Source organism: Balaenoptera musculus, chromosome 9, assembly GCF_009873245.2.
Source record: "Balaenoptera musculus isolate JJ_BM4_2016_0621 chromosome 9, mBalMus1.pri.v3, whole genome shotgun sequence".
Lineage (NCBI taxonomy): Eukaryota > Metazoa > Chordata > Mammalia > Artiodactyla > Balaenopteridae > Balaenoptera > Balaenoptera musculus.
The window spans coordinates 24619936-24647719 of NC_045793.1; the positions used below are offsets into that span (position 1 = coordinate 24619936).

Genomic DNA, 27784 nt, shown 5'->3' on the forward strand with positions numbered 1-27784 from the left:
GGGCCCGGGCAGGCAGAGGTGGCGCAGTGAGGGGCAGGGGAGGGGCAGGCTGCGACGTATCTCAGACTTCCAGCCCCGTAGAGCGGAGCGGCCTGCTGGGTCAAGGAAGTGGCTGGAAATGAGGCCCACGCATGTTCCCTGGGAGGGCTGACGAGATACTAGCCAACCAAGACTCATGTGCCACCTTCCCCACCTGCTAGCAGCCAAGCTGTCCGGGGGGAGGGTGGCGTATGGGCCCCCGGCCCGCCTCCCCAGGCTGCTGGCCAACCCACTGTAAATATTATTACACTCCTACGCAACTGAAGGGCGTTAATTATTAAAACACATGCCACCCGGGGTAGTGCACTGTAATTAGGTTCAAATTAAATTAGCATCCTCTTGTAATTAGGACATCAATAACCACTCTTGAGGCACCAGTTCTCCAGCCCCTCCCTGCTTCCCAACATGGGCTAAAGCAAGAAAAGGGGTCCACCGACTCTCTCCCTGGGACGGAGAAATAATCAAACCAATAAATAAAGTGGAGGCAGCCGTGCGAGCCCTTCCCTCCACCACCTGCCTTCCCTACTGGTCCTGCCCACTGGCCGGGAGGAGGGAGATGAGTCACTGGGGAGGGGTCTCGGGCATCAGTACTTCTCCCTACTGGCTAGTCTAAACCCTAGAGTCTGCAGCACCAGCCCTCAGAGACTGGGAAACTTCCAGAGCCTGCCCAGATTAGCAATGCTGCTCTCCTGCCATCCATTAGCCCAACTCGGCCCCCCTCCTCTGTGATGCCTCCCCAGCCACCAGGCGATGGCCTCAGTCCCTCGTCCTCGTGCGCTGCCACTGCTGTGGCTTGTTTTGGGTGTTTCAGCATCTGGTTCCTCCTCCGCACCTAGATTGCCACGCCCCCGAGAGCCTGTGGAGGTCGTCTTGGCACTCACTAGACCCATCGCTGTGCCGGTGCTGCTGGGTCTTAATCCGTGTTTGGTGGATGGATGGATGAATGACAGGTGCTCAAAAGATTCTGTTGTTCAACTGGAAAGGTGGATGGGAAGGCAGAGCTTATGATCCTGACACCAAGAGCCATGTTTTGCAACTCTAGCGGGAGAAGGACCTTTGGAGAGGTTTTTTTTTTTTTCTTGGTGCTACTTGTGCAAGTGCTGATGCTACTTGTGCAAGTGCTGACGCTGACTGGCCTCAACTGGGGATGAAAAGAAAATATGCCAACGCACCTGCACACTCGAGTGCCTCCTTAAATTCTGCACCCTAGGCGCCTGGCTCGCCTCACCCTAGTCCCAGCCCTGCCCAGGACAGACCTCAGGAACTCAACCGATGTGGCAAACACAGGAACACTGAGCTGGGGCCAAAACCAGCAGCAGCAGGGCCTTCTGGCCTGGTGAATATTCTGACCTTCGTCTAAATCAGCCTTGGAGAAAGAAAGTAAGAAGTGGGAAGGTTCAGGCATCATTTCAATTGGAGAACCATGAAGGGTTTATCCTTGGGCACAGATGTAACCAAGGCAACTGTTAAGACAGTGAGATGACTTCAGACCCTTTTAGAAAAGAGTGAGCTGGCATCTCGCCCCTCTGCCAATTGCGTTCAAGTGGATACACACTGACCTACCTCTGGGCCCTACCAGGAGGGAGAGAAATGGGTGAAATGGGCATTTTCTTTTCCATGACCAGCCTCCACGATGGAGAAAAATAAAATGAGAGATCATGGTGGGAGTGAGCCTGCCTGCGGGGGCAGAACAGCTTCTCCGGGAGTGGAGACAGATGGAGAGACTCACACCCATTCCTGCGGACTTCTCGGGCCCCATAGGGGCTGTACGGATCATGGAAAACAGTTTACTGGACCATAAAGAGGTTCTGATTCGAGGAGCATAAATACTCATTCTGACCAACCCAGAGGTTCCTGAGGGGAGCCATGTGCAGATGAGTCAAAAGAGAAGATGCCCAACGTTCTGCATGATGGCCATGGTGCCAGGTACGCCCACCAGGCCCCAGGAGTTGCTTGGAGCTCTGAAGGCCTGCCCTGCTTCAGGAGTATAGGAGTATAGGAAGACAGGAGTACAGGAAGACAGGAGTCCTGGATAGAACCCCACGTGACCCCTGGGCCTGAATGAGTGGGTGTGGGGCAAAACTGCCAGAAGCCAGAATTTTCTGGGGCCCAGGACCTCGTTTAGGAATGAGAGCTGGCCAGCCAGGCCCCATCACCTCCACTGACTTTCCCCAAAGACTTGACCAAAGGACCAATCTTACATGGCAGCTTGGAGCATCACCCCAGATCAGAATGTGGGGGGAAAAGTGGGGCTGCCAAGAAGACGGGCCACCGTGTGACACCAGAGTATGTGCCTGGGAAGGTCAGAGCCACAAGGGTGGGGCCCTGGGGTTTGGGAGAACAGGCAGGTCCCCTAGACACTGCAGCTGCTGGAGTGGTGAGCGCCCAACACGCATACACCTGCTTTCGTGCCCCGAGAAGCACGCAGGCCTCTTACTGCACACACCATGGTGGCCGCTCTCAGCGCCCCCCCCTCAGGGGCTAGGAGTAGCCTGGGGTTTCTGAGCTCCGTGGCCAGCTCCACCTGGAGGACTTGGGGGACACCTCGTCAAGTCAAACAGAGCCAGAGCTCACCTGGGGAGACGAGCTCTCCTCGGCCTGCTGCCCAGACCCCTCTCGGAGCCCCCATCCTCCAGCTCCCTTCTCCAGTGGACACACACTGGAGGGAGATGGGCAGGGACCAGGGGCCACTGACCTTAACACACGCTGTGCCAGCCTATCTGGCATCAGCCTTTCCTTCTGTTACAGCAGGAAGAGGGAAATCACCTCATCTCCCTCGGCAAGTCCCTTCTGGCCCCTTGTTGGGGCTCTGGTGGGTCCTGCCAAAGGACAGGCCCAGCAACCTCCCGCCTGGGCCTGGCAGGACCGAGCCTGGCCTTTCCCGCAGGGAGTGTCCTGGGCACTGCTTGCCGAGCTGCTAAGGTTCTTGAGGGCAGCCACGTGCAGGTGAGTCAGAAGAGAAGATCGCCAGCCTTCTGCATGATGGCCATGGTGCCAGGTATGCCCACCAGGCCCCAGGAGTTGCTTGGAACTCTGAAGGCCTGCCCTGCTTCCCATGACTGGCTATGTTTCTAGGGGGTGTGGCCAGACATATGGATTAGATTCAAGTGCCCAGGTCTCCTCCTGGCTGGGGCTGCCGAAACCCTGGGCTCTGGCCTCCACCATGACCAATAAGGGCTGCAGACAGCATGTACTATTTTATTGGGCCTCAAAAGCTTTAAATACAGAAATGGGGAGGGCTGGCAAAGGGGCAGACGTGGACACGCTGGCATTTGAGAATGGACGTATCAGAGAAACCACATAATCAACAGCTGGACAGAGAGCTGGGGAAAAGGGGAGTCTGGGATAGAAGTGGGGTGCCAGCTGGCCTTGGGTGCCAGGATCATGCCCTCCATAGGACAAAGTCTTTCATGTTTCTTCCTGATCTGAGGACAGTTTTTAAAAAACAAACCCCCAAAGAGAAACAAAATCAGCTGGGACAGCGGATGGCAGTGCCTGTGCTCGCAGAAGACAGCGGCCTGTCCCCTGAAAGCCTTGGGCTCCCCCCACCCCCCGTCCCCAGCCCAGATGCCACCCTACAAGACATTCCCATACACTGAAGCAAAGCTGGACCCAATCTATGCCCCCGATTTGAGGTCTGGAGCTGAAAACCCCCTCCCGGCAGAGGAAGAGGTACTGGCGTGAGCGGTGCGGGGGGCCAGACCCGATTCCCTCCTTAGCGGCTGTAGCCAAACTCATCTGCGTCATCGGCTCGGAAGTCTCCGTAGCGCCACAGGTTCAGCTGCGAGAAAACAGAAAATGGCTCTTCAGGGAGGCGGGACCTGCTGGGACCCAAACGGCCAAGCCCCTCTCTCAGCGCCCTCTGGGGCTCCTGAGGCAAAAACTCACCCTGGCGCTCTTGGCTGACTCCTGGGCGTTCAGGTATTCTGTGATCTGGCGGGAGGAGGACAAAGGGATGGTCAGGGTGAGGCCCAGGTCACGTCACTCCCCTGCTCAACGGGTCCCCAGCTCCCTCCAAGTAAAATCCAAGTGCAGGGTCACAGTCTCCTAGCTGTTTCTCGACTCTCCATGCTGGCCGCTTCACCCGCCTGAAACACGCTTCCCGCTCCTGTCTACCTGGCTACCTAGCCTGCCCCTTCACGTCTTTGGTCAAGGATCACCTTCTTAACGAGGCCTCAAATGACCCCATTTAAAATCACCACCACTCCCTCCGACATACTCCTGAGTCCCTTTCTTTACTTCTACTTTCCCTTTTTCCATTGCACTTATTGTCTAACATTTAATTTTGTTGACTTATTATATTTATTTTCTTCTTTGTCTCCTCATGCTTGAATGTAAGCTCCATGGAACGTTGTCTCTTGTTCACTGAGATTTGTAGGTCCTCAGTAAACATTTACTGAAAGAATAAGTAGGTGAATGAATGAACACATTAGGCGTTTCTAGACACCAGAGACTTTATGGGTAGCTTCATATGGCGGACACTAAGAGCTCCAATTTTACAGGGAAACTTAAGCTAACTCCTAGGAGTGATCTAGGAAACTAGGGGGAAGACTAGGGGTCGGGCCCCTCCTGTCCGGATGAGGCACAGAAGTGACTCACACTGAGGTTTTGTTCCAAATGAGTTAATCAACTTGCATAACCAGAGCCATGGATCCACAAACCACCAATCGTTATGCGGGGAGAGAGGAAAGGCAAAAGACGGGGGAGAAGGGGAAGCAAGGGCACAGTGGAGAGAGGAGAACACTGGTTTCAACCCTGCCGCTCGTGTCCCTCCACTCAGGAGTGTGGGGGAGCTGGGCGCTGCAGAAGGGCACGAGCTTCCCACCGGCCTGGCCCGTCCCTCGAGGCTGGCGTGTCGTGGGGAGAGGCTGGGGGAAACTGGGATGGGAACGGGGCTGAGCGGGAGGCCTGGGCCTCGTGATCAACAAATGAGCAGCGCAAGGAGGTTTCCCAGGTGTCGGCCCCCGATCCTCGTGGTCCACCCTACCGAGCAGCCGGGCCGGCTGTGCTCTCCTCACGTCATCAGTGGGAGACTCAGGCTTCCAAAGGCTGAGCTCTAGGGCCAGATGTCTCATGAACGAGGGAGGCGGGGCTCAGGCCCAGCTCTAAGCCCTGCACCTCTCCAAACAGGCTGGAGGGGTGTCGTGGCAGAGGGGCGCTGAGTGCTGGGAGCTGGTTATGGACTGGGAGAGGAGCAAGTGAGGACGGGAGAGACAACACAACAGGCTGTGACCTTCGCCATGCCACCCCTGGCAGAGCTTCCTAGCCTGTCACCGGGGGTACGGGCAAAGGCAAACTTTCCGCTCCAGTTTGCAGCTGTGTTTTCAGCCAAACCGGCAGTCAATTAATTTGGGACGTAATTAGCTTTTTAAATTTTAAACCCCAACAAACCCAAATCCATTATCTTTCCCCAACAGGAGCAGCAAGACGGTGGGTTCCCCGCTCCCTCTCTGGCTCCCGGCGCAGTCCCCTCCCAGTCCCCCCGTGACGGCGGTGGGAGGCGCGAGGGACACCCCGCATCCGCAGCACGTACCACCTTCTGGAACTGTTTCTCCTTGCGCACCTCCACCATGACCAATCCCTCCTTCACCAAGCCCAGCCCCACGTCCCCCTTGGAGTCGGCAAACTGCAAGGTGACGTGGGGACAGCCGGCGCTCAGGTGCTCCACGTTGAGCAGGCACTGCGTGTTCTGGATGTCCCGCACCACGCTGTCCACGGCGTCTGTTCGAGCGTCCTCCTGCAGCAGGGACACCCCCCGGTCGGCGTGAGAGGCGAGCGCCAGCCACGAGCCGTGAGGGCCCCAGGTCCTGTCCACGGACTTCAAGGGAGTCTGCACAGCACGTGCCGGCATCACCTCGCTCCCCGCTTAGACCCCAGCGAGGGCGGAAACAGGCTCTGGACAGGAAGGGCCCCCTTGCCCACAGCCCCTCCCGCCTACAACACGAAGAATAACCTCCCTGCCCGGGCAGACAGGGCCTGACATCTCCTGCTGCTGCCCGCAGGGCCTCCGACACCCGGCTGCGGTTGCTGGACCAGTCTTTTTGCCCAACGTGCCCTGGTCCACCAGGCCCCCTGTTTCTCAAGAGCCAGCTCAGAGGCTCTGATGCCACCTTCCCTCAACCTTGGCCACGCCCCTCTCTCCCGTGACTAACAGACCATCATCATTGTTTCTACTCCTCCCATCAGCCAGTGGGACCCCAGTGGAGGATTTTCAGCAGAGGTGTGACACAGTCAGAGCTGTTTGGGGGCAGTTACTGCTGGCGGCATCGTCTGTGCCTGGAAGGAGTGCTGGGAGACCACTGCAGCCGAGAGCCCAAGAGGCTAGAGACAGTGGCCACTAACCAGGGCCGCGCCGGGGGCTCAGCCCCGTGAGAGGGGGCCAGGGTGAGGAAGGGGTGGGATCCGGGACAGGGCTGGGTTTCCTTCGTGCAGATACGTGCTGGGACTGCAGCAGTGTCTGAGTGTCATGGGACAGTCCCGCTGAGAGGAAGGAAGGCGTGGAGACTCACGTCTTGGGGCACCTGGATGAAGGCGAAGGCATACTCCGTGGCTTGAGCTGGCAGCACGCGAGTGCTGAAGGCAGGTGGCAGGGTGCCCAGGCGGGAGGACGGCAGGATCTCTCTCTGCAGAGGACACACCAGGCCAACAGCATCACACACTCGGCGCTCCCTTGCTCTCAGGGGACAACTCGCACGGCCAGGCCCCTAGGGATTCTAACTCAGGGCCTCCATCCCCCACCCCACCCCCCAGGGCTCGTTTCCGAGTAGCCACATGCACGGAATCGCCCAGTCAGCGAAGCCTGGGAGGTGGGAAGCCGGGCCCGGTGGTGGCACACCTGGTGGCTCCTGCTGCATACCCAACCTGGTAGCTCAACTCTGATCACTGTCTCCACTTTTCCCCAATACCTTCCCTCTGTGACATGGGCTCCCTGACCCCTTTCCCACAGGCTGGGGGGGGCCCTGGCTGGAAGAGCGCTCCAAGACGAGGGTCCAGGCAGCCCCCCGCCTGCTAGTGGTTCTGGCTCAGGTGCGTGGGGCAACCCCAGCCTGGCAAGACCCCTTCCTCTGTGTGTTCCCGGGTGGTAAGTTGGGAGCATGGCCCAGCTCTGGGCTTTCTATTAACGGCCCTTCCACACTAGTCCTCAGGAGCGGCACGGCTCTGAACGACAGCGTTCTCTCCTGCTTACTGCTGGGAGACTCCCAGGCCCAGCCCAAGGGGCATTTCTCCCAGGGGTACCAGCCCCTTCCCAGCAAGCCTGGGTTTGGGATGTGCTGGGGATCAGCACACAAGGACCCAGTTGAGCGTGTGGACCAGGGGCCTTCAGGGACCCACTCTTCAGAGACGTTGGGCAGAAGAGGAACCGGGGCCGTGGCTGGGGCCTGGACAGAGGACCACTCAGTGCTCACAGGCCTCGGACCAGAGATGCCAGTTTTGCCCAGTCACTCAGGGGTCACGCGCCTGTTAGAGGAACAGTAGAGAGGCCCACACGCTCACCATTCCGTCAGGGAGGGAGGGAGGGAGGGAGGGAGTCTAAAGCTCAGAGGGACCCTGGAGAGGGCAGATGGACTTGACCTAGGGGCCTACTGTGTTGAAGGGTCCCTGGCGGCACTCGGGGCCCCTCCCTTGCGTACTCGTCCACCTCCTGGCCCCCGCACTCACGTTGCCGTAGTCGATGTAGAAGACGTGTACTTTGGCAGGAGACTCGACTTTCTCCACTCGGGCGCGGTACCTGCAATGGCATCACGGGCAGAACTCAAGGGACAGCCCTGAGGAGGCCGGTCTCCCTGGAGCGTCAGCGATGGCAGGGCAGGGGCTACAGCATTTCCCTGCCCAGGGTTCAGAGAGAACACCCATGGGTGTCACAAAGGGCAGTTCTCGGACTGCACAGCCCGGGGTGCTGTGGCCACCATTTAATGGAGTCAGAGCATAGCTGGGAGCAGAGGGCGGGAGGGGAGCGTGTGGAGCGGATGAACGTGTCCTTGGGGCATAAAAGCAACAAGACTAATGACTAGATTGATGTCTGCTGTTTAAACCCAGCGCACTAGACAGCAGCTGTAATTAGCCGGCAGATCTGCCTGGGAGGCCACAGCAGGGAACCCATCCACATCACTTCGTCACCCTGGGAAGGCCACGGGCCCTACGCTTGGTAGATCCGACATAAGTGACCTTCTTGCAGCCTGCGAGCGCTGCGGCTCACGCCCCAGACAGCTGGGGTGGAGGGTGGCGGCTGGTCCGGGCTCACTGAGCACCAGCCTCCACCCTCACCCGACCCCCTACCCCCGCCCTGACGTCACTTTTCCTGCGTGGGGTGAGGGGGGTGTTGGAGAGCTCCAGCCAGCCAGGGCTCCCCCAAAGGAGTAGCCCAGGAGAGAGAAGGAGGGACACTTCTTTACGCCAGAGGCTGACTGCAGAAAAACCACGGGTTAAAGCGCAGGCCGCAAACGGGCTGTGGGCAACAAAGAGGGCCACTCCGGAGAGCCGGCCACGGCCAAGAACAAGCACCCAGTGGGAAGCCGGCCACTACGGCAAATGCCTGAAGCCTGGCTAGTGGCTCTGCAGGCCTGCGCCCTGGGGACAGAACTGCTGCTGCTCCTACTTTAGACTCTTTCCCTTGCTCGGGTCCAGGTGGCCTACCATTCTCCGTCTACAAATTTGGCAATGCAGAATTCGCCCCGGCGGGGGGCATAGGAGCCCTCGACGGGAGGGTGGCTGGCAATATCATTGCGCATGTTCTCCATCAGCTTCTCCAACTGGGTGCCTGTGGGGAGGAACAGGGAGTGAGACCTGGGTGCCATGTGCCTTGGAGTATCATCTGTAGATGGCGCTGGGGAGGCAGATGAGCCTGGGGAGTGGGCAGGATGTGGAACGCTGTAGGGTGCCCGCGGCACTGGCTTGCCCCCGTCCCACAGGGAAGTCCTCTTTGGTCCCTGGTCGAGGAGGTTTCACAGTATCTTGCTGACACTTCAGGCCTTAGAGGCACCCAGTCTTCCAGTCTCGGCTCTCCAATCTACTGGCCATGGCCAGAGACGCCCTAGGGAATGTTCCTGGGCCTTGGTTTAGGAGGTAGAGAAAATGAGTGGACACTAAGCAAGGCCAAGGCCAACCAGCCTTCTCCAGTCCTACCAGGGCGGGCCCCGGCCTGGGCCACAGAGGCGGTGACGGACAGCAGCCACTCTCTGCAACGTCTCCTGGGGGCAAAAGCGGAGCTGAAGGATGGGCCCCATACGACCCTGGACAAGGAAAGGGCCTCAGAATCTGCGCCGTGCAAGGTGGGGAACAATTCTGGCAGCAGGGCCCGGTCTCAGTCTATTCAAATGTGGACACTCTGACCTGACGCACCCCATGAGACACATGCTGAACTGAACCTCCAAGTGCTGCCAGGCGGGGGGGGGGGTCCCACCCTCCCACGCCAGCTCACTGCCCTCCTCGTTTGCGGGGAGGGAGACCCCTTCCCTGCCTTGTCTTTCCCGAACCACTGCCCCTGGGTCGTCGGTCCCTGCTGCTGGTCTGGTCTTCACTGGGTGTGGCAGCCCCCGAGGTCTTCTCAGTGCCCTCCCCTGGCTCCTTCCTGCCACAGCCCCTCACCCCTACTCTGCTGAGCATCAGCCCCCAGTGGCTTCTCCTTTGCGTCCCTCTGGGCCGGACTCACGCTCTCAGCAGGCCCTTTGCTCCCCCTTCGCTCTCTGAGGCGAGGGCGGCTGGCGGTGGTGAAGGACTCGCCCCCATCCTCAGGGCCCCCGGCCACTCTGTTACAGGGGCCTGACACATGACGGCCGTTGGTACGCTGTCACAGTGGGCCTTATCCATTCCCTGCCTGGTTTACGTTTCTGCCACTATGCCGGGAGCGCCTTCACGGCACAGACCATAGCTCACTCGGTTCTGCTTACTCTCAAGTGACCCAGTAAAGCCCCGGCTGTGCAGGGTGCTTGATGACTGCAGTGTTGAAGAGGGGCCCGCAGGCGCGCGCCCTGTCTACACTCTCGGGCCCCCATGCCGGTGTTCACAGGACGGTTTCAGGGACTTTTCGGAAGGCGCTGCCCTCCCCCCGCCCGGCAATAAACCCTCCGTTCTCCTGCGCCTGCGTTCCTTGCCCAGACAGTAAAATTTCAGGGACTAAGAAGCTACCTCTACACAGACAAGGTCCTGCTATACTTGGTCTATTTTTATTATTATTATTGTTATTATGCTCCAAGGCAACAGTTCTGCGAACAGGCAAAGCCCTCTGGGAAGCCCTTACACAGAGCCCGGTTGGTCATTTAGAGCCAATGGCAATGTGTTCATCATTTCACCAGATCCTTCCCGAAGGCAGGCTTTAATTAAGAGAAGGGAAACAGGGCCAGAGGATGTCCCTGCCTCCAAGAGGGGTAAAAGGTTTCAGGAGAGGGAGGCTGGGTACGCTGAGGTTCGTTTTCACGGATCTGATGGAAGGCAGGGTTTTCTCGGGAGCCTACAGCTATCCAGGTGGCATGCCACACAGCACCTCACTCGCTACTCCAATCTTCCAACAATACACGGTTCCCCCCAAGTTCTCTTTCTCTCCCTATTATCTGCCTTGGCTACCACTCAGTGCAGCGTCCTGGCTTCCGAGAGCAGTCAGAGACAGCCAGGCGGGGTACAGAGCTGGCACAGGAAGCCTCTGAGATCACAGACAGTATGTGGGCAAAGGCCTTGAACCCTCAAGCTCTGTCTCCTGGAGACTCCGGGCCTGTTCTTACTCAAGGCAGGTCCTACCCAGCAGGACCCAGAGGCCAGGTGGAGCCTGCCTGGCAGCCGGGGTACCCTGGGCAGGGTCTTCTTTGAGTTCCCTTTCCCCGAGCTCCCCAAGGGCCATTCTCGCTGGCTCCCGTGCTTAGGAATAGCTCTCCTTCCTACCTGGGCCACCACCCAGACTCCCCGCACTCCACACCACCCAGCCTGGAGGCCCCCTCTCGGCTCGTCCCAAGGCAATGGCTGGGCCCCCTCTCACCAGGATTACAGCTGGCCACGAGAGAACCGAATCCTTCAGGCTCATCATTTCCATCTCCGCCCCTCCCTGGCTTTGCTCCCCTCCCAAGTACAGCCAGCCCAGGGCTCGAGGTGGTCAGTTTTTCCCGGTGAAATGACATTGCCACAAAAGCAGGTGCCTGCCTGGGAGATATCATTAGAGGGGAGGCGGCTGAGGCGAGGCTGCTGACAATCTGGAGCGGGCCTGGGGGTGGGGGTGGGGGCGGGGCCGGGGAGGGCGGGCAGAGCCGCACCCTGCCACCTACGGGGCTGCCTCGAGTGCCACCGACACCTTTAGCCCCCCCCCCCCCTTTTAAGGATCTGCCTCGTGGACCGAGAGCTGGCTCTAAGAGCTTCTTCCTCTGACCTCAGCTAAAATGTTTCCCTGCAGAGGGTGGCAAGGAGAGGAGGGAGGTCAGGATGGAGAGAGTGAAGGGAGGAAGCTGGGCTGGAGGGGCCCCAGCGCAGCTGCTGTGAGAGCCGGCTCTACTGCCCTCTCTCCTCCAGAAGCCTGAGGTCTCTGCCGAGGGGACCCTGGCCACAGTGCACTGCACTTGAGGGCAGAAGGAAGGAAGAGGATGGAGAGAGAGGGTCCTTCAGAAAGACTTTCTGGGGATGACTTCCCCTAGAGTGCCGCCAGTTACCATGGCAACTGGCTACCACTCAGGGCTATGGCAACCTCTGGAGAAGGAGAAACCCCAGCAGAGACAAGCCCAGGCTCCCCCTCCTCCCCTCCCAAGGAAGCTGACGGAGAGAGGCACTGAGCAGAGCTGGCTTGTGCTTCCTGGCCACATAGAGACAATCTGTCCGTTGCTTCCTGATACACTCTGAGGGCTACAAATCCTCCTGCCCAGCCCTGCCAGGGGTGTCTGGGACTAAAACAATTACCTAAGAGTCTCCGAGCACCACCCAGACAAAGCTGGTTACCTCACCAGTCCTCAGAGGACCTGCTCAGCCTCGCCCGCTCCGGGGCTCCCTTGCAGCTGATACAACGACCTCGGGCCCTGAGTGCGGCGCAGGGGCCCGGAGGTGGGCAGCAGCCACAAGCTATTCGGGGAGACCCCCGGAAGCCCTGGGCTGTGTCCCTCCCTCCCACTGAACAGAGGGGCCCTGAGGCGGGCCAGATCATGCCAGCAGCCGTGAAGCAGCGGAGCCCGGGGCCGCGCCTGTGTGCCCACCCGTCTCCACATCCTGCACGTAGAAGTGCAGGTCGTCGGTGATCTCAGTCACAAACACTGGCTTGTAGCTGGCCGAGCGCTCCTTCTCCTCCAGCACGGGCGTCACCTCCTCCACGGGCTGCTCCTCATAGTGGGCCCAGACCTGCGTGTGTGGCCAGCACAGGGGAGGAAGAGATTAGGAAGTGAAGTCAGAAAGGGTGCCGGGAAAGGGGCTCTGGGCAGGGGGAATCGCTGCCCTGGCGAGTGAGGGTGGAGGTGATGCCAGCACAGGACGAGCCCCTGGAACCCTCCTACCTCTGGGCGGGGGTGGGGAGAGCACTTCCCATCCAGCGGCTCTGGCAGGCATCAGAAGCAACTGGGGAGCTTACTGAACACGTAGGTGCCTGGGTCCCACCCCAGCCTGCCAAATCAGGATGTGCTCTCAGGGTCCCAGGGAAAGTAAGTCAAAACCAAAGTCTCCCCGCGATTCCCATTCCCACGCATACCAGCGTGTGAGAACCTCGGTGCTGGAGTGGTGCTGGGTCCCCATCTCCCTCCCTCACACCACCCTTCGGGGGTCACTCTGAACTCTCCAGGCCCTCCCACTGTCACAGGGCCACAGGCGCTCCTGAGACTCTCCAAGTGACAGCCCTGGGCCGTGGAGGCGAGGGCTGCCACTGTGCGAGCACGCCTCTGTTCTCACCGCCAGCAGGCTGCTCTGACCCCGGCTCAGAAGCTGGGCCGCTCCCCTCCACCCTTCCCTCTCCCTTCCTCCCCTAGCCCCGCACTGTCAGGGCTGTGGCGGCTCAGAAGCTGATTCGGGGTGACAGCACGTCAAATCCAATCCTGCGGCCAGGAGATTATCCCAGTAGTGAGGCCTGTCATAGCAGGGGAGGGAGGTGGCTCTCCAGCTGAGCAGTGCAAAGGGGGTGGGGGAGTCCAGGGGACTGGACCACACACGGGGTCCCAGACACACACACACACAGGAATGAGTGGGGTGGTGATAAAATATTAGCCCAAACCTTATATGCTTACTAGGTGCCACACTAAACGTTATCCAAGTACTAGCTCATTTAATCCTCACGACAACCGTTTGAAAAGGTATAAACATTACCCCTGTTTTTACAAATGAAGAAACTGAGGCACACAGGCTTGCTAGATGTAGCAGAACCAGGATTTGAACACAGGCGGCCTGGCCCTAGAGCTCTTCAAGGGGAATTTTGGCAGTGACTGGGCCTCTGGACACAGAAGGCAGCACTGAGCAACGGGGAAAAGCTGTAGGTGGGGAGATGTGGACTCTGGTCTTTTCATTTTGCCCTTTACTTTGCTGTGTGACTTTTGTCAAGTCACATGCCTTCTCTGAGTCTCCTTTTCTTCCCTTGCAAGAGGTGGTAGAGTATGACCACATGATCACGCAGCTGACACGCGGACTCCTGGGGGGCATCGGGAAGCAGCTGAAGGGCAGGAAGGCTGGAATTACTGAACCACTTTGGGCCACACACGCAGAGGCCATGCTCCTGCCTTTAATGTGGCACGAGTGTGTGTCCTTCCAATAGAAGGAGAGGCAAGGGCCCCGAGAACTGGAATGAGCAACAGGGACTTTCTGAGCCCGGGGGAGGCTGCCAGAGGGTGGCGGAGAGGGATGGGAGAGACATCACCTGGGCCCAAACTTCCGCCCCCTCCCCAGCAGTGGCCCTCCTGACCCAGCAGCCTGTCCTCTGCCCCCTTTCCCACCACCACCACCCTGCAATCTGTCTGCACTCGGTGCCCCTACCAGCTCCAGACCAAGTCAGCGGCCCTCCCCTCTCCCATCCTGCTCCCTCCTTTCCCAGCACACAGCGGGCTGGAGAGACAGGGCCCCTGTACTGCCTCCTGAGTGGGCCCCCATCCTAACCCCACCCGGCTTCCCTCCGCTGTACGGAGGGAGGCTCGTCTTCCGTATGGATGAACTGGGAACAGACTGACAGGGTGAGAACAGAAACTGCTAACGACTCCTCAAGTAAAGGTGCCTCAGGCGACAGCATCAGGTTTCCTCCTCCGAGAGAGGAGGCAGAGCGTCTTCCCCGGCAGGTGCAGGGGGGGCAGCGGGCCGGAGGTCACGGATGATGCAAACAAAGCCTCGGCTTGGCCCTCAGGCCCCTCTCCTACAAGGAGGCGGCAACGGGCCAGTCCTGTCGAGGTCCCACAGCTTCCGGGGCAGCAGGAGGGGAGCAGAGGGGTGTATACTGCTGCCTCCTGAGGTGAGAAGACACGGGAAGCACGAGGTTGCTAAAGGGCAGAAGAGGGAGAGCTCCTCCTCAGATGGAGGAGCTCCACTTGTAAGAGAGGACGGGCTTGGCCCTTCAGTCGTGGAGCCGTGCGGGGTCCCTTCCCAAGCTGGTCAGTGTGGCTTCCTGGTGGGAAGCAGTCCGTCAACTGGATGGGCTTGGCCGCCCAGGTCCCCACCCTTAGAACAAGGGCCTGCTTTGCCCACACTGGCTTCTGTTGCCCCCTGCAGAACCTGGGCAGGGAGGGGACAGACACATCGGCAAGACACTGTCTGTGACCCCTCCATGGCCCTAGCTACAGACACAAGTGGGCAGTGGGCAAGGGAAGCCCCTCCCTCCTCTGCTACACGCTGCTCTGTCACGCCATTTCCTGTCCTGCTCAGATCGCTTTTGCATTCCGGGGCCAGGTCAGGAGTAGAGGCTGTCTCCCCTCCTGTCCTCACCCTGCTCCTGGCCCTCCCTCCTCCCTGGGGAGCCCCGGGTGCGCCTCCTGGCAAGCGATGGGCAGTGTGGACCGAGGCTCCACTGGCTGGAGCCTCTCCTTTCTAAATCCTATTTAATATCGCTGCTCAGGAGGCTCCGGAGGTGGGGCTGGCATGGGGCCAGGGTGGTGGAGGCCTTCAAGCCCGCATCGGGGAAGTCAAGCTCAGTAAAAGCCAATCAGTGGCCAATCCAGCCCTGTCAAGGGCCCTGCTGGGGCAAAAAGGGGGAGGGGCGATGGGGGAACAGTCCAGACAGCTGCCATCTGCGGCTCCCTCTTTGGTCCTCAGACCTGCCCAGGATCCCTAAAGGAGGAGGAGGGGGGAGCCCTGCATCAGCCTCCTACAGAGGAAGGGGAGGGCCTGACTAGCCTCTTCATGAGGAGAGGTGTCTGCAAGGCACAGGGAGGAATTAGGCCTGGCAGGGAGGCAGCTAAATTCTCAGAGCTGGGAATACAGCACTGCGGGGTTTCCCCAGACAGACCTGCTCAGAAGTGTACATGACATAATCACACCCACCTACGACTTCTGCTTGCTCCTGGTCTCACAAAATCTCTTAGTATTACTTTCTTCAGTCAGCTCATAGGTACCACGATGATCTTTTAACCCCAGATGTACCTGTCTCTCGACAGCTAACGCAGCTCTCATGGGGTCACCACTGGGGCAAGGCTGGGGATCCTGGGGACACGTCAGATATACAGTTTACTGTCCCCCAGCGGACCACCAACTTCTCTGAGTGCAGCTAACTCCGAGGGCCGCTGCAAGGCTCTGCCCACACTACTCCTGGGTCCCGGCCCCACCAGGAGGAGGCAAGTCATGTGAGGTCCCCCCGGGATCCTCGAAGAGGCTGAGATGTGCAGGAGAGGGGCCCAGGAGGCAGGCAGGCCCTCACCCTGAGGGTGGTGCGCCGCATTTTAATTGGACTGGAATAAAACCACGCAGCCTGGGTAAGTAATTAATCACTGGCAATTACTCCTCAGCACCATCACGTGGCACCAGCGAAATGACGATTTGGGTTCTTTCAGACAAATCCACTGTGAAGTAAACAGTGATGCCCAGTTCAGCACCTAAGCAAGGGACCACCCTCCATCTTTGGCCAGATTCCCTTCTCTGTCCTCTCCTTGGTCCCTCTGGGGTCTCTACTCTCAGAGGGTAGAAGATCACTCAGATCTGAAGAGATAGCTTCTCAGCTCAGGTGCTGAGTAGCCAGGGAGCAGGGCCAGGGGGCAAAGATGCTTTCAGAATCTGGGCCTTAGAGGCTGGCGCTTGCCACACTGACACCCAGCTGCTAACTCGTTCAGCCTTTGCACGTGAGGCCCAGCACCACGCCTCCTCCATTTCCCTGCAACGAGCAGAGGACGTGCAGGTGGCAGTCTTAAGTTCAGCTGCCACAAACAGGAACTCCGAGAGGAAGCTCCTCTGTTGAGGGAGCCGAGGCTGTCTGCCTCCCCGTCACTCTAGGAGGAAGAGCTGGGACAAGGAAGGGTGGGAGTCTCCTTGGGGGCCCCATGGTGGCCTGCTCACTCCTCCAAGGCATGGACAGTCCCTTTCACCGGTCTTGGCTTTGGGGGCCACCTCTTCCTGGGGTCCTTCAGCCTCCAGTAGGATCGGTCACCTGCCCTAATCTCTAGGGGATGGGAATAAGACATACACAGAGATCCAAGAAGGTGTTCCGGACCTGGCCCCTGGGGGAAGTGATGTATCCTCTCTTAGAGGACAGGTGGGAAGAGCCGGAGTGAGAAGGAGGACGAGGACGAGGAGCCCTCCGGGCCCCAAAGCCCCCTACGCCTTTTGGCAGGTGTCTGGGCCTTGGCTCTGAGAGGAGAGTTGTAAGCCAGACGGCTGCCCCGTGGGGAAAGAAACGTTTATTCCTGCAACCAATTTATGGCTCAGCACGGCTGTCCCATGAAATCCTCCTCAAACTCAGAGAAGCCCTGACAAATTGGTGGCCAGCTGATTTATCCCCATTATCAGTGCTGGGCTGTAAGTCAGTGGCGACAGGCTGGGGGCGGGGGGTGCCGAGCCCGGCTCCCATCACCCAAACCACTGGGTTCTTTAATCGTCCATTTGTTTCCAAAAGCTGCTTTCCGACCCACCCCCCTTGTCTCCTCAATGCAGTGTCTGCAGAGATGGATGGGCTGTAAATCTGCTGTCCTAACAGCTTTATGCATCTCCTGGGGCAGCTTCCAAAATGGGCTTCCCTGCAGGGCAATGTGAAGGAAATTCAGACGTGGGCTGCAGGCCAACCGGCCTCTCTGAGAGCACCGGAGGGCAGGCTTCCCGGTCTCCTGCGGCCCAGGGGCTCCAAGGTCACCTTCCAGGCAGCTTCCTGCTCCAGGGCCACCAGAGCTGGCCCAACAGGGAGTGCTCAGAGCGGGTCCGGGGCCATCTCAGCGTGGGGTTTCTGACATGGGGTCTGAGACCAACGCCAACGGGGGTCACTCAGTTGAGGGGTGACAGAACCGCTTCTGTCTGTCGTATGGAGACAGCGGTGCTGGTGCGTGGGGCTGGAGGGGACGGGGAGAGAGGGCAGCCGCCTCCTCCCCCGCCAGGCCCATTCCACAGCCTACCTTCTCTTTCTTCTGCTTGGCGGCCTCCTCGGCAGACAGCAGGGATTTGTAGTAGGAGCTGCGCTCGGCGGTGAAGTGGACCTTGGAGAGCGCGTGCTCCACCAGCAGGACGGATAGGTTGGCGCCGTCGATGTGCAGCCAGCCGATGAAGTTGCCAGCCTTGTCCATGCCCTCCACCTCCACCTCCACCTGGGGAGCAGAGACAGGGGGCGTCAGCCTGCAGCAGGGGCCCAGGGTGGGCAGGGGAGGAGAGCGGCCCTGGGCCACTGCCACCACCGTCGCTCCACGGGACAGGAGTCGCTGGAAGGATGAGTCAGGCAGAGTAGGAGCTTGTGGGAGCCTCTTAGAACCCTTCACCTGAGTGCTGTGAGCTGGTCTATACTTTTCAGCCTCTCGCACCGCAGAACCATCGTTGACAGATACGTTACTGACAAAGCAACTTCAAAACTCCCCTCTCCTCTCAAATCCCCTCCCCTTCCTCTTAGCAGAGAGCTACTAGGATAAACTCGACTCTCCTTAGCTTAAGTAAGCTCTGTGTGTGAGTGTGCGCGTGTGTGTGTGCACGCGCGTGTGCGCAAGCATATAGATAAAGGTCAGGGGTGAGACAGGCGGCGGCCATAGCTGTGGGAACATCCCACTCTTCTTCAGCACCCCCTGAACCCCAGCTCTGCCCTGAAGACAGGCCCTGGGGGAGCAAGGCAATCCCCGAGGAGAGGGGAACTCGTGTTCCTCCCGGAAGAGCTGAATGAAGTAATGCTTAATGAAGGTAATGAAAGAGGTGGGATGAAAGCCAGGTGAGGAGAGGAGGGAAGGGGACAGGTGAGCAGAGAGATGTGGGCAGGAAGTAACACTACCACACAGGGGCAGCTCGGGGGTGATTCCAGCAGGAAGTTATCCCTAAAAAAGCGTAGCTGGAAGGGTGTGCTCACCACCATCAGCCCAGGCCTCGGGGCCGAGTGCTAAGGCTGATCCCCAGACCCTGCAGGACCCCTGCAGAGCCCAGGGGCTCCCGGGCCTCCTCCCCTGAGGACCTCCCCAAGACCCAGGGCCCCAGACCCTGCAGGACCCCTGCAGAGCCCAGGGGCTCCCGGGCCTCCTCCCCTGAGGACCTCCCCAAGACCCAGGGCCCCAGACCCGGCATGGACTCTGCTCCCGCCTCGTGAAGGCAATGGCCCAGGAGGAATTCCTTCTTTGATCCTCTCCCAACCTCGTTCTTCGCCTGCTAAAGGGGCCTGTAAAAGCCTTTGCTGCCAAACGTAAAAACTTGTATTAATTTAAACGGCTTCAAGCTCGATTAAGCAATAAAATGAATGTCTAAATACCTGGGAATTCTCTGAAGCCTGGGCTGGAGCCAGTGGCAGCAGCCAAGGGCAGAGGGCTAGGTACGAGGGGCGAGGGGGGGAGGAGAGCAGCCCGCCCAGCTGGCGGAGTCCTGACTCAGCAGGGAGAGATGCCCGGGACACGACTCCCTGTAAGCAGACAGAGGCGGCTTGGGCGTTCGGAGGGAAGGCAGTGGGGGTGGGACAAGGAGCGGGACCAGGGAGGTGGGACCCTGACTTCTTCCTATTCTTGAGCACCCTTCTTCCTACTTGAGGCCCCCCGTTACCCCTTCAGGTGGAATGCAAGTTCAACGACACCTGAAGCGGGGGTGTGGCACAGAAGGGAATACGCAGAGTTTATGAGAGCTAGAAAACAAAGACGTTATACCCATCCAATCCAACTTGATTTTGTCGGCAGGGAAACTGAGGCACAGACAAGGGAAGTGGAGCTCGCAAGGGTCAGAGCTGAGAGCAGAAGCCAGGTTGCCCTGCTGCCTTCTTTCCCTACCGCCCCCTTGACTTGGGAGCAGAAAAGACCCTCCCCTCCTCTTTCCCCACAGCCTCTGTCTCAGGAGCAGTCCTTCCTTCCTCCAGGCACACCTCTGACGCCCCTTCTTCGCTTTCCACGGGGTTGAGGCCGGCTCCCTCCACCACCCTGCACTTCCCTGGTACAGCCGGGGGCGGAAGCACTGGGCTCTGCTGGGCTGGGTCTACCCCACGCGGGCCTCACACCACTGAGGGCTGGAGCAGGGAGAACCAGCATCCTGCATCTGTAGGTGGCAAAACGTGTTTCTCCTTTCTCGAATTCTGGTAATTAATTTACTGGAGGACCTGCATTTGTGGGAGAGGTCAGGTGGGCAAAATGGTACTCGATAAAAAAACAGGGGCCCCAAGAGCCGACCAGCCAATAAGGCACCTAAATTCACTTGAGGTGAGTGACAGACTGCCTGAGGAGCCCTTGGCCACCTTTTAAATGCCCGGGGCGCTGAAGCGCTGGGCGCCCCTACAGTGTGAGGGCTAAGGATGGAGGAAGAGGCTGTCGGGACTGCAGTGGTCAGACAAGAACAGGGATGGGCAGATGATACCTGGGAAGACCATCTCCTTCATTTGCCGAGCTTTATCAGACGTGCTAAGGCCAAGCAGCAGCAGGTCCCAGGAGAATTCTGGGAAGAGCAGAGCGCTGCCTGCCTTGTGCTTGGGGGCTCATGAGACAAGGGGTAGAGTACGGGGTGCTGACGCAGGCTCCCACCACCAAACCACTGGGCTCCTTCGCATCTGGGGGCTCAGGAGACACCTGCTCACGAGTAGCTGAAAGCAAATCAAACTGCAACAGCTCCCGGACCAACACTGAGCCCAGGCCCATGCCAGCACCCCCATTCCCGACCTCTTGTCTTCCATGTGTTCACTGCCAGGTGTCCTTTTCCTAAAACTGAGGATGGCTGCCCTGCTCGAGCACAAGGCCTCCCTCCAGCCCGAGGGCTTGTGGTGGCCGGTGTGACACGAAGCTTGATGGCTTCTCTTGGCACCAGATTCCTGGGATGGAGGCAAGAACCTCAGAGAGATGATTTGCAGAGGCAACTGGCCAGGTACAACCCTTCTCTCCTATAAGGTGCCCACGCTCAGACCCCACTCTACAAGGCCAATGTCGAATTCACTTCTCACCCTCTGAGGCCACAAACCAGATGCCAGCCTCCCAGGGCTCCCACTAGAGGGCGACCCCGGCGACTAGCAGCCACACCTGGGGCCAAAACTGCTGGGGAGCAGCCAGGCTCTCTTGGCAGGTGAGCCCTGGCTTTACACTTACCCAGCCGCTCCCTGCCTGCAATCGATATGTTAACTTGGGCTTGACAAGCCCCTGGGCCCAGCCGGCTGCAGAGGAAAGAAATCTCTGGCCCGGGGCACTGTGCTGCCGCCCAATCCATCCTGGGTTGTAGAGGGAGATAAAGCTGTCGCCCGTGGGTCTCTGCTTCCCCTTTAATTACAGCTGCTGCCACCACAGTAATTTCTCAATCAAACAAGGGGGCTCAGGGGAAGGTGGGCGGGGCTCAGTGGAGGGATAGGGCTGGGCCAGTGTTCCCGCTGCTACCGAGACTCTCGGCTTCCGCGGCCTCTCTGCCCTCACCCCGTGCTATGTCTATCCTTCTGGCCACGCCCCAGCCTGGACGGGCACAGGGGTTCAGTGTGAAGATCAAAGTCTTGACTCTTTAGCTCTGGGCAAGTTGCATGGGAACCACAGGGCGCTCCCAGGTGGGTATACGCGTTCATCCTTCATCATGTCTCTCTTTCATACTGACTGCCAGGAATTTGTGACCTGACTATAACATTATGTGGGTCCATATCTGTAAAAGCTCTGTTTCTGTGTTCAACTTTAAGACTCAGCCTTAAGACTCAAATTTCTCATATTTTCTCCTAATTAAAAAAAAATATACATATACACACGCATAGGCTTATATACAGTTATTTGGGGGTACTTATCTCTATAAAGTCACCATGAACAAGGAATTAGGGAATCCTGAACCACTGCCCCCAGGGGAAACACAGGGTTAGGTTCCTTCAAGACTCTAGTCACATTTTGATCAACTTATCAAAACATAACCTCCTTCTATGAGTGTTTCTGTTTAAAGACACTGCATTGAATACATATTGATGATTCATTAACACTGAACTCACAGCCAACAGCACTGTAACTCATGCCTGAATAAAGCTTGTCTAACACATGGATTTTCTCCTCAAGGCGCATCATAGCCTCTTGTACTCAGGAACACTAGACAGCACTTCAGCGCTATGCTTGGAGGCCATTTTTAACTACAACAAAAAGTGCAAAAACTGGAAAACCGTGGCACTAAATAGACCACGAGGAGGGCACTTGTTTGCAGAATGAGAGCTGAAACAAGAAGGCAGAGCCACTGCCTGTGCAGCCTTAGCTGGGAACGTGCTCACCAGGAGACTCTGTGCGCATCTACAAATGGTCCAAAAAGCACCAGGAGTACTGATTGAGGTGACAAATAAATTTTAGTAATTAAGTGAATTCGCAAATATGGACTCATATATAATGAGGATTGACTATATACAGATACATAGACAGCAATTGCCTACAAGCTGCCTCAAACTGTAGACAGGAGTTAGGGGAGGCTCATTCTTGTCAAACACACAAGAAACCTCTTCTGGTTTCTTTCTGCTACCGCAGCATTAATGAGATAACTATTCACGGAGTGTGGTGTAGAGTGCGAAGCGCTATACAGCATGGCTACCTGTCTCTTTGGCATCTTGGAATGTTTCAGGAAGAGATCTGGACTCACCGTCTTCCTTGGGAGGCCTCCTACAGCGGCACGTGACCTCAGGTAGGTCAGGCCTTGGGTGACTACTACAGTCTGCCAGAACACTTCATAAGCACGTGGGCATTTGGTGTGTACACAGGTGGGCTGATAATGGCCTTGAGGGGACCACGGAGTATGTGTACACGTGGACACAAGCAATGTCAGCAAGGGACAGATGATGGCTCTTCTCCTCACTCCCCCTCCTCAAAGCTCATACAGAAGCCGAATGCTGAGACCTAGCAACACACGGAGCTGGGGGGGAGGAGACTGCCTCTGGAGAGACTTTGAGAAGGGGTGGTGCCACGTGGAGGCGGCGGCTTGGTGATAACTCTGGTTAAGACAGAGCAAGAGCCTAGATGTCTAAAGGTCAGACCTGACCCTCAGGCGTTGAAGGACACCGAGGTGCTGCCTCACTGTGCACCCCTGCTGGACTGGTCACCTGCCAACATCTCTTGTCCTGTGCTCTTGATACTGGCAGAGTGGGTGGGGTTTTTATGGCTCTGAACTAGGTCCCGTGAGGTGAGCTCTTCCAGCTTCCACACCACCCTCCTGTGAAGGCTTCCCTAAACCTTAGCCTGCAGTGAACTGAACACCTGGCCTGAACATCTATGGGCTTACTCTCCCTTTGACACGTAGGGGCCAATGTACAGCACAGAGGTTAAGAGCACAAACTCTGGAGCCAAACAAATCCACCCACCACCTGCATGAGCTCTGGTGAATCAATTACCTTGGAACTGCAATAGTACCTACCTCAAAGGGTCTGTTTTGACGATAAATGAACTAATATAAGTATGCTAAACACTTAGAAGAGTGCTTGACACACAAATGCTGCTTCTTCATCATCATCAATTATTTACTTCTGGGGAAGGGCAGTTATTTCATTTCAAAATGTCTTTATTCTCCACCTAGACTGTCAGCTCCAAGGCGAGCGAAGCCTGTTCTCTGAATCTGCTCCAGAGCTGGGTGTACTGACTGGGCCATGAGGTGGTAGAAAGAGCATGAATCTTGCAGTCAGACAGACCTGGGTTCAAATCCTAAATCTAGCCGTGAAGTTTTGGTGATGTAAAACTGCTTCCTCTTCCTTCAACTAAGGGCCAGCTGGCAGCGGTCAGGCTAGTTACAACCAGCGGCAGCCCTGTGTGGCTGAGCTCAATCCCCTCGGTTCTTACACCCAGAGTGGGAGGTGAGGGAAGTGCGGGCTGATGGGAAAACCTAATGAGTGACCGTCCCCAAACCCAGCTGAACAAACAGATGCCTTTCTAATCAGTGGAGGGGGGAGGGATCTTTCTCCACCACAGGGCCGATCGGGGGTGTGGCCCAGCCAGCCATGCCCAGAGGGAGAGCAGCTAGACCCACTGGACCTGGGCTGCCTGTCTGTGGGCCGGGGCGGCCAGCAGGCCCCATTGCCTCACAGTGGGACACGTCCTCCTGCTCCCAAGCACATTAAGGTGCCACTAATGAAATTGTTCTGGCTTATTTACCAAATTAATACAAACGGCACAGGCTGTTAATTTGCACGTCTCCTAATTACTGAGGAAGCACTCCCGTCCCAGGCAGCACACACACCTCGGTGCCCACCCGAACAGGCTGTGGTCTCACCCTTTGCAGCTGCGGGTGCGCAGGGAAGGGCAGAAGGGGAGGAGGAAAGAGGAGACCCTGAGCAGTTCCCGCCCTCCACGGCTGGAAGCAACCCGGGGAGGGAAGGCAGCGGTGGCCGTGAACGTTTTGTTTCCCACAGCCCTCTTCTCAGCGGCTGGAGCGTCCTGCTCTCCCCCCCTCCCCGCCCCCCGCCCGCCACTGGTCCCCTTCTGGATTCTGTCCAGCTTCTTAACACAGCAACTACTTCGATCAAACAGGCGATGGGGGCGGAGTCATTCTCCCACTCCAGGCAGTGAGGCACAGTCTGCCGGGGTGCAATGCCGGGCCAGCCAGCTGAGGGGGTGTGCAGGAAGCAGGAGAAACGAAAGGCAGACAGGGGCTGATGTTCTTACAGAGACGAGGACGCTAACGTCTCCTGGCCCCCCCAGCCAATCAGCCTTCTGAAAGAGTACTGTGCGCGGTGGGGAAGAAGATCAGACAGCTCAGCTGTAAGACCACAGAGGAAATTTCAACCACCTTGGGGGGTTCGTTCAGCTGTCCCTCTCCTGCTCCAGGAGGCAAGCTGGATGCCCAGGGCTCTAAGTCTGGGGCAAAGCTGGAAACACGCAGGTCCCCTCCTGTAGCCTTCTTCACGGTAGGGTCGGGGGGGGGTGGTGAGCTGGAGGCCGCCTCCACGGAAAGGCAGCCTAAACGAGGCAGCCAGGGGCACTTAGGGCAAAGGAATTTTAAAATGTTGGACCAGGTAGGACATAGAGCAGGGGGCGGCATGCTCCACGCGGTGACTCAGGGCAGCCAAAGGAGGCACAGCGCAGAGGGGGTTTTTGGCAACGCGGGAGGGTGGGGAGTCTCCCCTCCCATATAACCCACCTTCCCCTTTTTACGCGTCGGGAGGATGGAAAAGAGGTACAATCTCCCCCGAGAGAGCGCGTCTTGGGCTCTCTCTTGTGCAGTGCCTGAGGCAACACAGGAAATTACTGAGCCTGGGCCCCAGAGGCTGGGAGGCTGTGGACTGCCTGGAAAACAGCTGAGGGGACGCTCCCTCCCCCAAGGGAGGCGGCTGCCTCGGGTAGGACAGGTGGTGCCAGCTGGGCAGGAGCGGCAGCTCAGGACACGCCTGCCCCAGGGCATCTGGAAAGGAAGACTTCCTGCACGAGGGGTGGCAGAGGGGGGAGGGGAGAGGTGCTGGCTGCAGGTTCCTCCAGAAGGTGGAGCAGGAGCGCGGATACCTCTGGGGAGGTGACATCATCGGCCCCAATGACAGCAGAAGCCTCCGTCCTTTCCACATGCTGTCTGGTGCTAGCCCTGCTTTAAATAACCCCAAAGCCATCAGTAACAAGCCTGGAACTGGGAACAAGATCGGAATGAGGCTTGGATGGGGAGAAGGCATTGAGAAGCATAGCAAAAACCTTGGACTAAAACAGCGATCCAGGGACCAGCTCTTCTGGGCTGGGGTGTCACAGCCTCCTCCGGGCTCAGTTTCTCCACGTTAGTGAGAGTTGAACCCGGTTTTTAAGGTTCTCTCTGCTCACAACGTCCTAAGGTATGAGTTGGGGTTTGGGGTGGTGGCCCTGGTGGCGCACCAGTATGACTGAGAGTCGATGAGAGAGAAGACAGACAAGGGGTTATGTGGGAGAGAAGGGCAAGGGGGGAGGCCCACAGGCGCACCGGCAAGCCCTGTGGGAGAGCCTGCAGAGAGGAAGAAAGGCACTCCAGCTCTTCCCAACCCGCACGTCCCATCCAGAGCTTTCCGCAAGGATGTGAGCAGCGATCCAGAGCGACCAGAGTGCAACGGAGCCTCCTTTTCCTGCCACGCAGAGGTAGCCACGCCGCCGGAGAGCTGGGCTTTCCACCATCACTGATGCTGCATGAAGGCTGTAACGTGCTGCCACAGCCGGAGCCGTGAACTCGAAGAGACACCTCACCTTCATGTAGTAGCAGCTTAACACAGCCAACTCGTCCCCTCCACTCTCGGCCACGCGCAGACACACGGTGGTCTTTCAGAGACGATGAGCATTAACACAATGCAATTAATAATGTAACGCTCCGGAAGCCGCAGAGGCAGTGCCTATGAAATGCCTCCTGGGTCTCACTACGGTCACCCGCCGGTGGGGAGTGGGCAGGTGAGGGGCAGAAGCGGTACCGAGCTTCCCTGTGCTCCTGCAGTAGCAGGGCCCCAGTCCTCACCAGCGCCGCTGCTCCTAATCCCTCATCACCTCCAGACCAAAAGATGCTTTCAAGCCCAGCCCACAGCGCCAGTTGTTCCCAGAAAACCTCTTTTCTGACATTTGTGCGCTCGTCTAAGTCAAAGCCCTAGGAATGCCTAGAAATCAGGCCCGGGTTGGCAAGAGAGGCCAAGAGGCTCCTGGAAATTGAGGGACGGCCAGAGCACTGGGCGCGATGGCTCCGCTAGAAGCTCAGGGCTTCCTGCTCTCTCTCCTTGAATACCTCAGGGATGAGGGGCGGGATGACAGAGGTGGGGGGTCGGGGGGCAGCTCCTGGTCCTGCCTGAGGTGGAGAGGCGGGAGCCGAGGCGATCAGCATCGTCTGAGTCTGCTGGGAAATGCAAACCTGCTGACTCCAGGCCTTTGCAAGCGGTAACACAGTTTACAAACTGACGCAATCTGCTCCTTTGGTGCAGACAATAAGGAGAGCAGACTGTTCATCTTCCCAGGAAAACCCGGGGCTGGAAGCTGGAGGGAAATTTAACTCTCTCTTCCCTGAGGTTCATGCAGGGAATGTGGCTGAACTGGGGGCCCTCGTTCTGCCCCTACCCCTGTCCAGGGCACCACCACTGACATCCTTTCCCACAGGTTCCCCATCCAACACGGCTGGTCATCACTGTCGACATTCCAATATGACTACCACTTCAAGGGTCACTCAAGACCTCTTAATTGCCATTTTATTAATTTCTTTTTAGGTATCTGACAAGGCTAAGCACTCCCCCTTCTATTTCGAAACTCTTTTTTAAGGCCTCTGTGATTCCCAATCTTGGTGTCTTCTCCGTGATTTCTTGGTTTCAGTTGTGAATTCTTTCCCACCAACACGCCCCTTGAACATGGATATTCCCCAGGGGGCCATCTGAAGCTGTAGACAATTTCCGTCCTGCATGGCTCAGAGTTACACGACACCACCACTCCTATTTCCAGCCCGGACCTCTCTTCAGGATTCACCTCCACCAGATAAATTGCAACGAGTCCAATCCTGACTCTACTATCTTCACTATAAAAGCTGCACTTTCACCTGCATTTCTTATCTCACTCGGTAGCACGAGCAGCTTAGAGATCATCCTCGACTCCTTTTATATTCACAGTCAATCTCCAGGTCACAGTGGTCCTACTTCATAAACATCTCTTGAATTCTCCCCCTCTTCTTTATCCTTATCGCCACTCCCCGAGTTCAGGTCCTGGCTTTGGGTGACAGTCCCCTCACTGGCATCCCTGCCACCAGCCTCGCCACTCCCTAATGGCCCCTGGATGCTGCTGCAGTGTGTGGCTTATCACAGGCTATGCAGGACAGTGGTTAGATGTGGGCTCTGTAGCCAGACCATCTGGGTTCACATCTTGCTCTACTACTTACCAGCTGTGTGGTCCTGAGTGGGTTATTTAACCTCTCTGGGTCTGAGTTTTTTCCTATTTGTCACATGGGCATAATAATGGCACCTACCTCAAAGGGTTTTTCGTTTTGTTTTTTTTTTTTTTGGCTGCATTGGGTCTTCGTTGCTGCGCGCGGGCTTTCTCTAGTTGCTGCGAGCGGGGGCTACTCTTTGTTGCGGTGCGTGGGCTTCTCATTGCGGTGGCTTCTCTTGTTGTGGAGCACGGGCTCTAGGCACGAGGGCTCAGTAGTTGTGGCTCGCGGGCTCTAGAGCGCAGGCTGAGTAGTTGTGGTGCACGGGCTTAGATGCTCCACGGCATGTGGGATCTTCCCGGACCAGGGATAGAACCTGTGTCCCCTGCATCGGCAGGCGGATTCCCAACCACTGTGCCACCAGGGAAGCCCTCAAAGGGTTTTATTAAAGAATAAATGAACTGACCCAAATTAAACACTTAAGAAGAGT

General features: G+C 57.8%; 1 protein-coding gene across 1 annotated transcript in view; it reads right to left on the reverse strand.

Annotated features, from left to right (window-relative positions):
* Positions 1-3212: 3212 nt before the first annotated feature.
* SND1 (staphylococcal nuclease and tudor domain containing 1) overlaps positions 3213-27784 on the reverse strand; it is a 417459-nt gene continuing 392887 nt past the window's right edge. Inside the window, exons 17-24 of the mRNA XM_036862917.1 lie at positions 17496-17684; positions 12201-12342; positions 8674-8797; positions 7699-7768; positions 6549-6662; positions 5573-5776; positions 3928-3972; positions 3213-3820 (exon numbers count right to left, since the gene is read on the reverse strand). Of these exons, the coding sequence (XP_036718812.1) occupies positions 3755-3820; positions 3928-3972; positions 5573-5776; positions 6549-6662; positions 7699-7768; positions 8674-8797; positions 12201-12342; positions 17496-17684 (954 nt within the window). The 3' untranslated portion in view covers positions 3213-3754. The remainder of the gene's footprint in view (positions 3821-3927; positions 3973-5572; positions 5777-6548; positions 6663-7698; positions 7769-8673; positions 8798-12200; positions 12343-17495; positions 17685-27784) is intronic.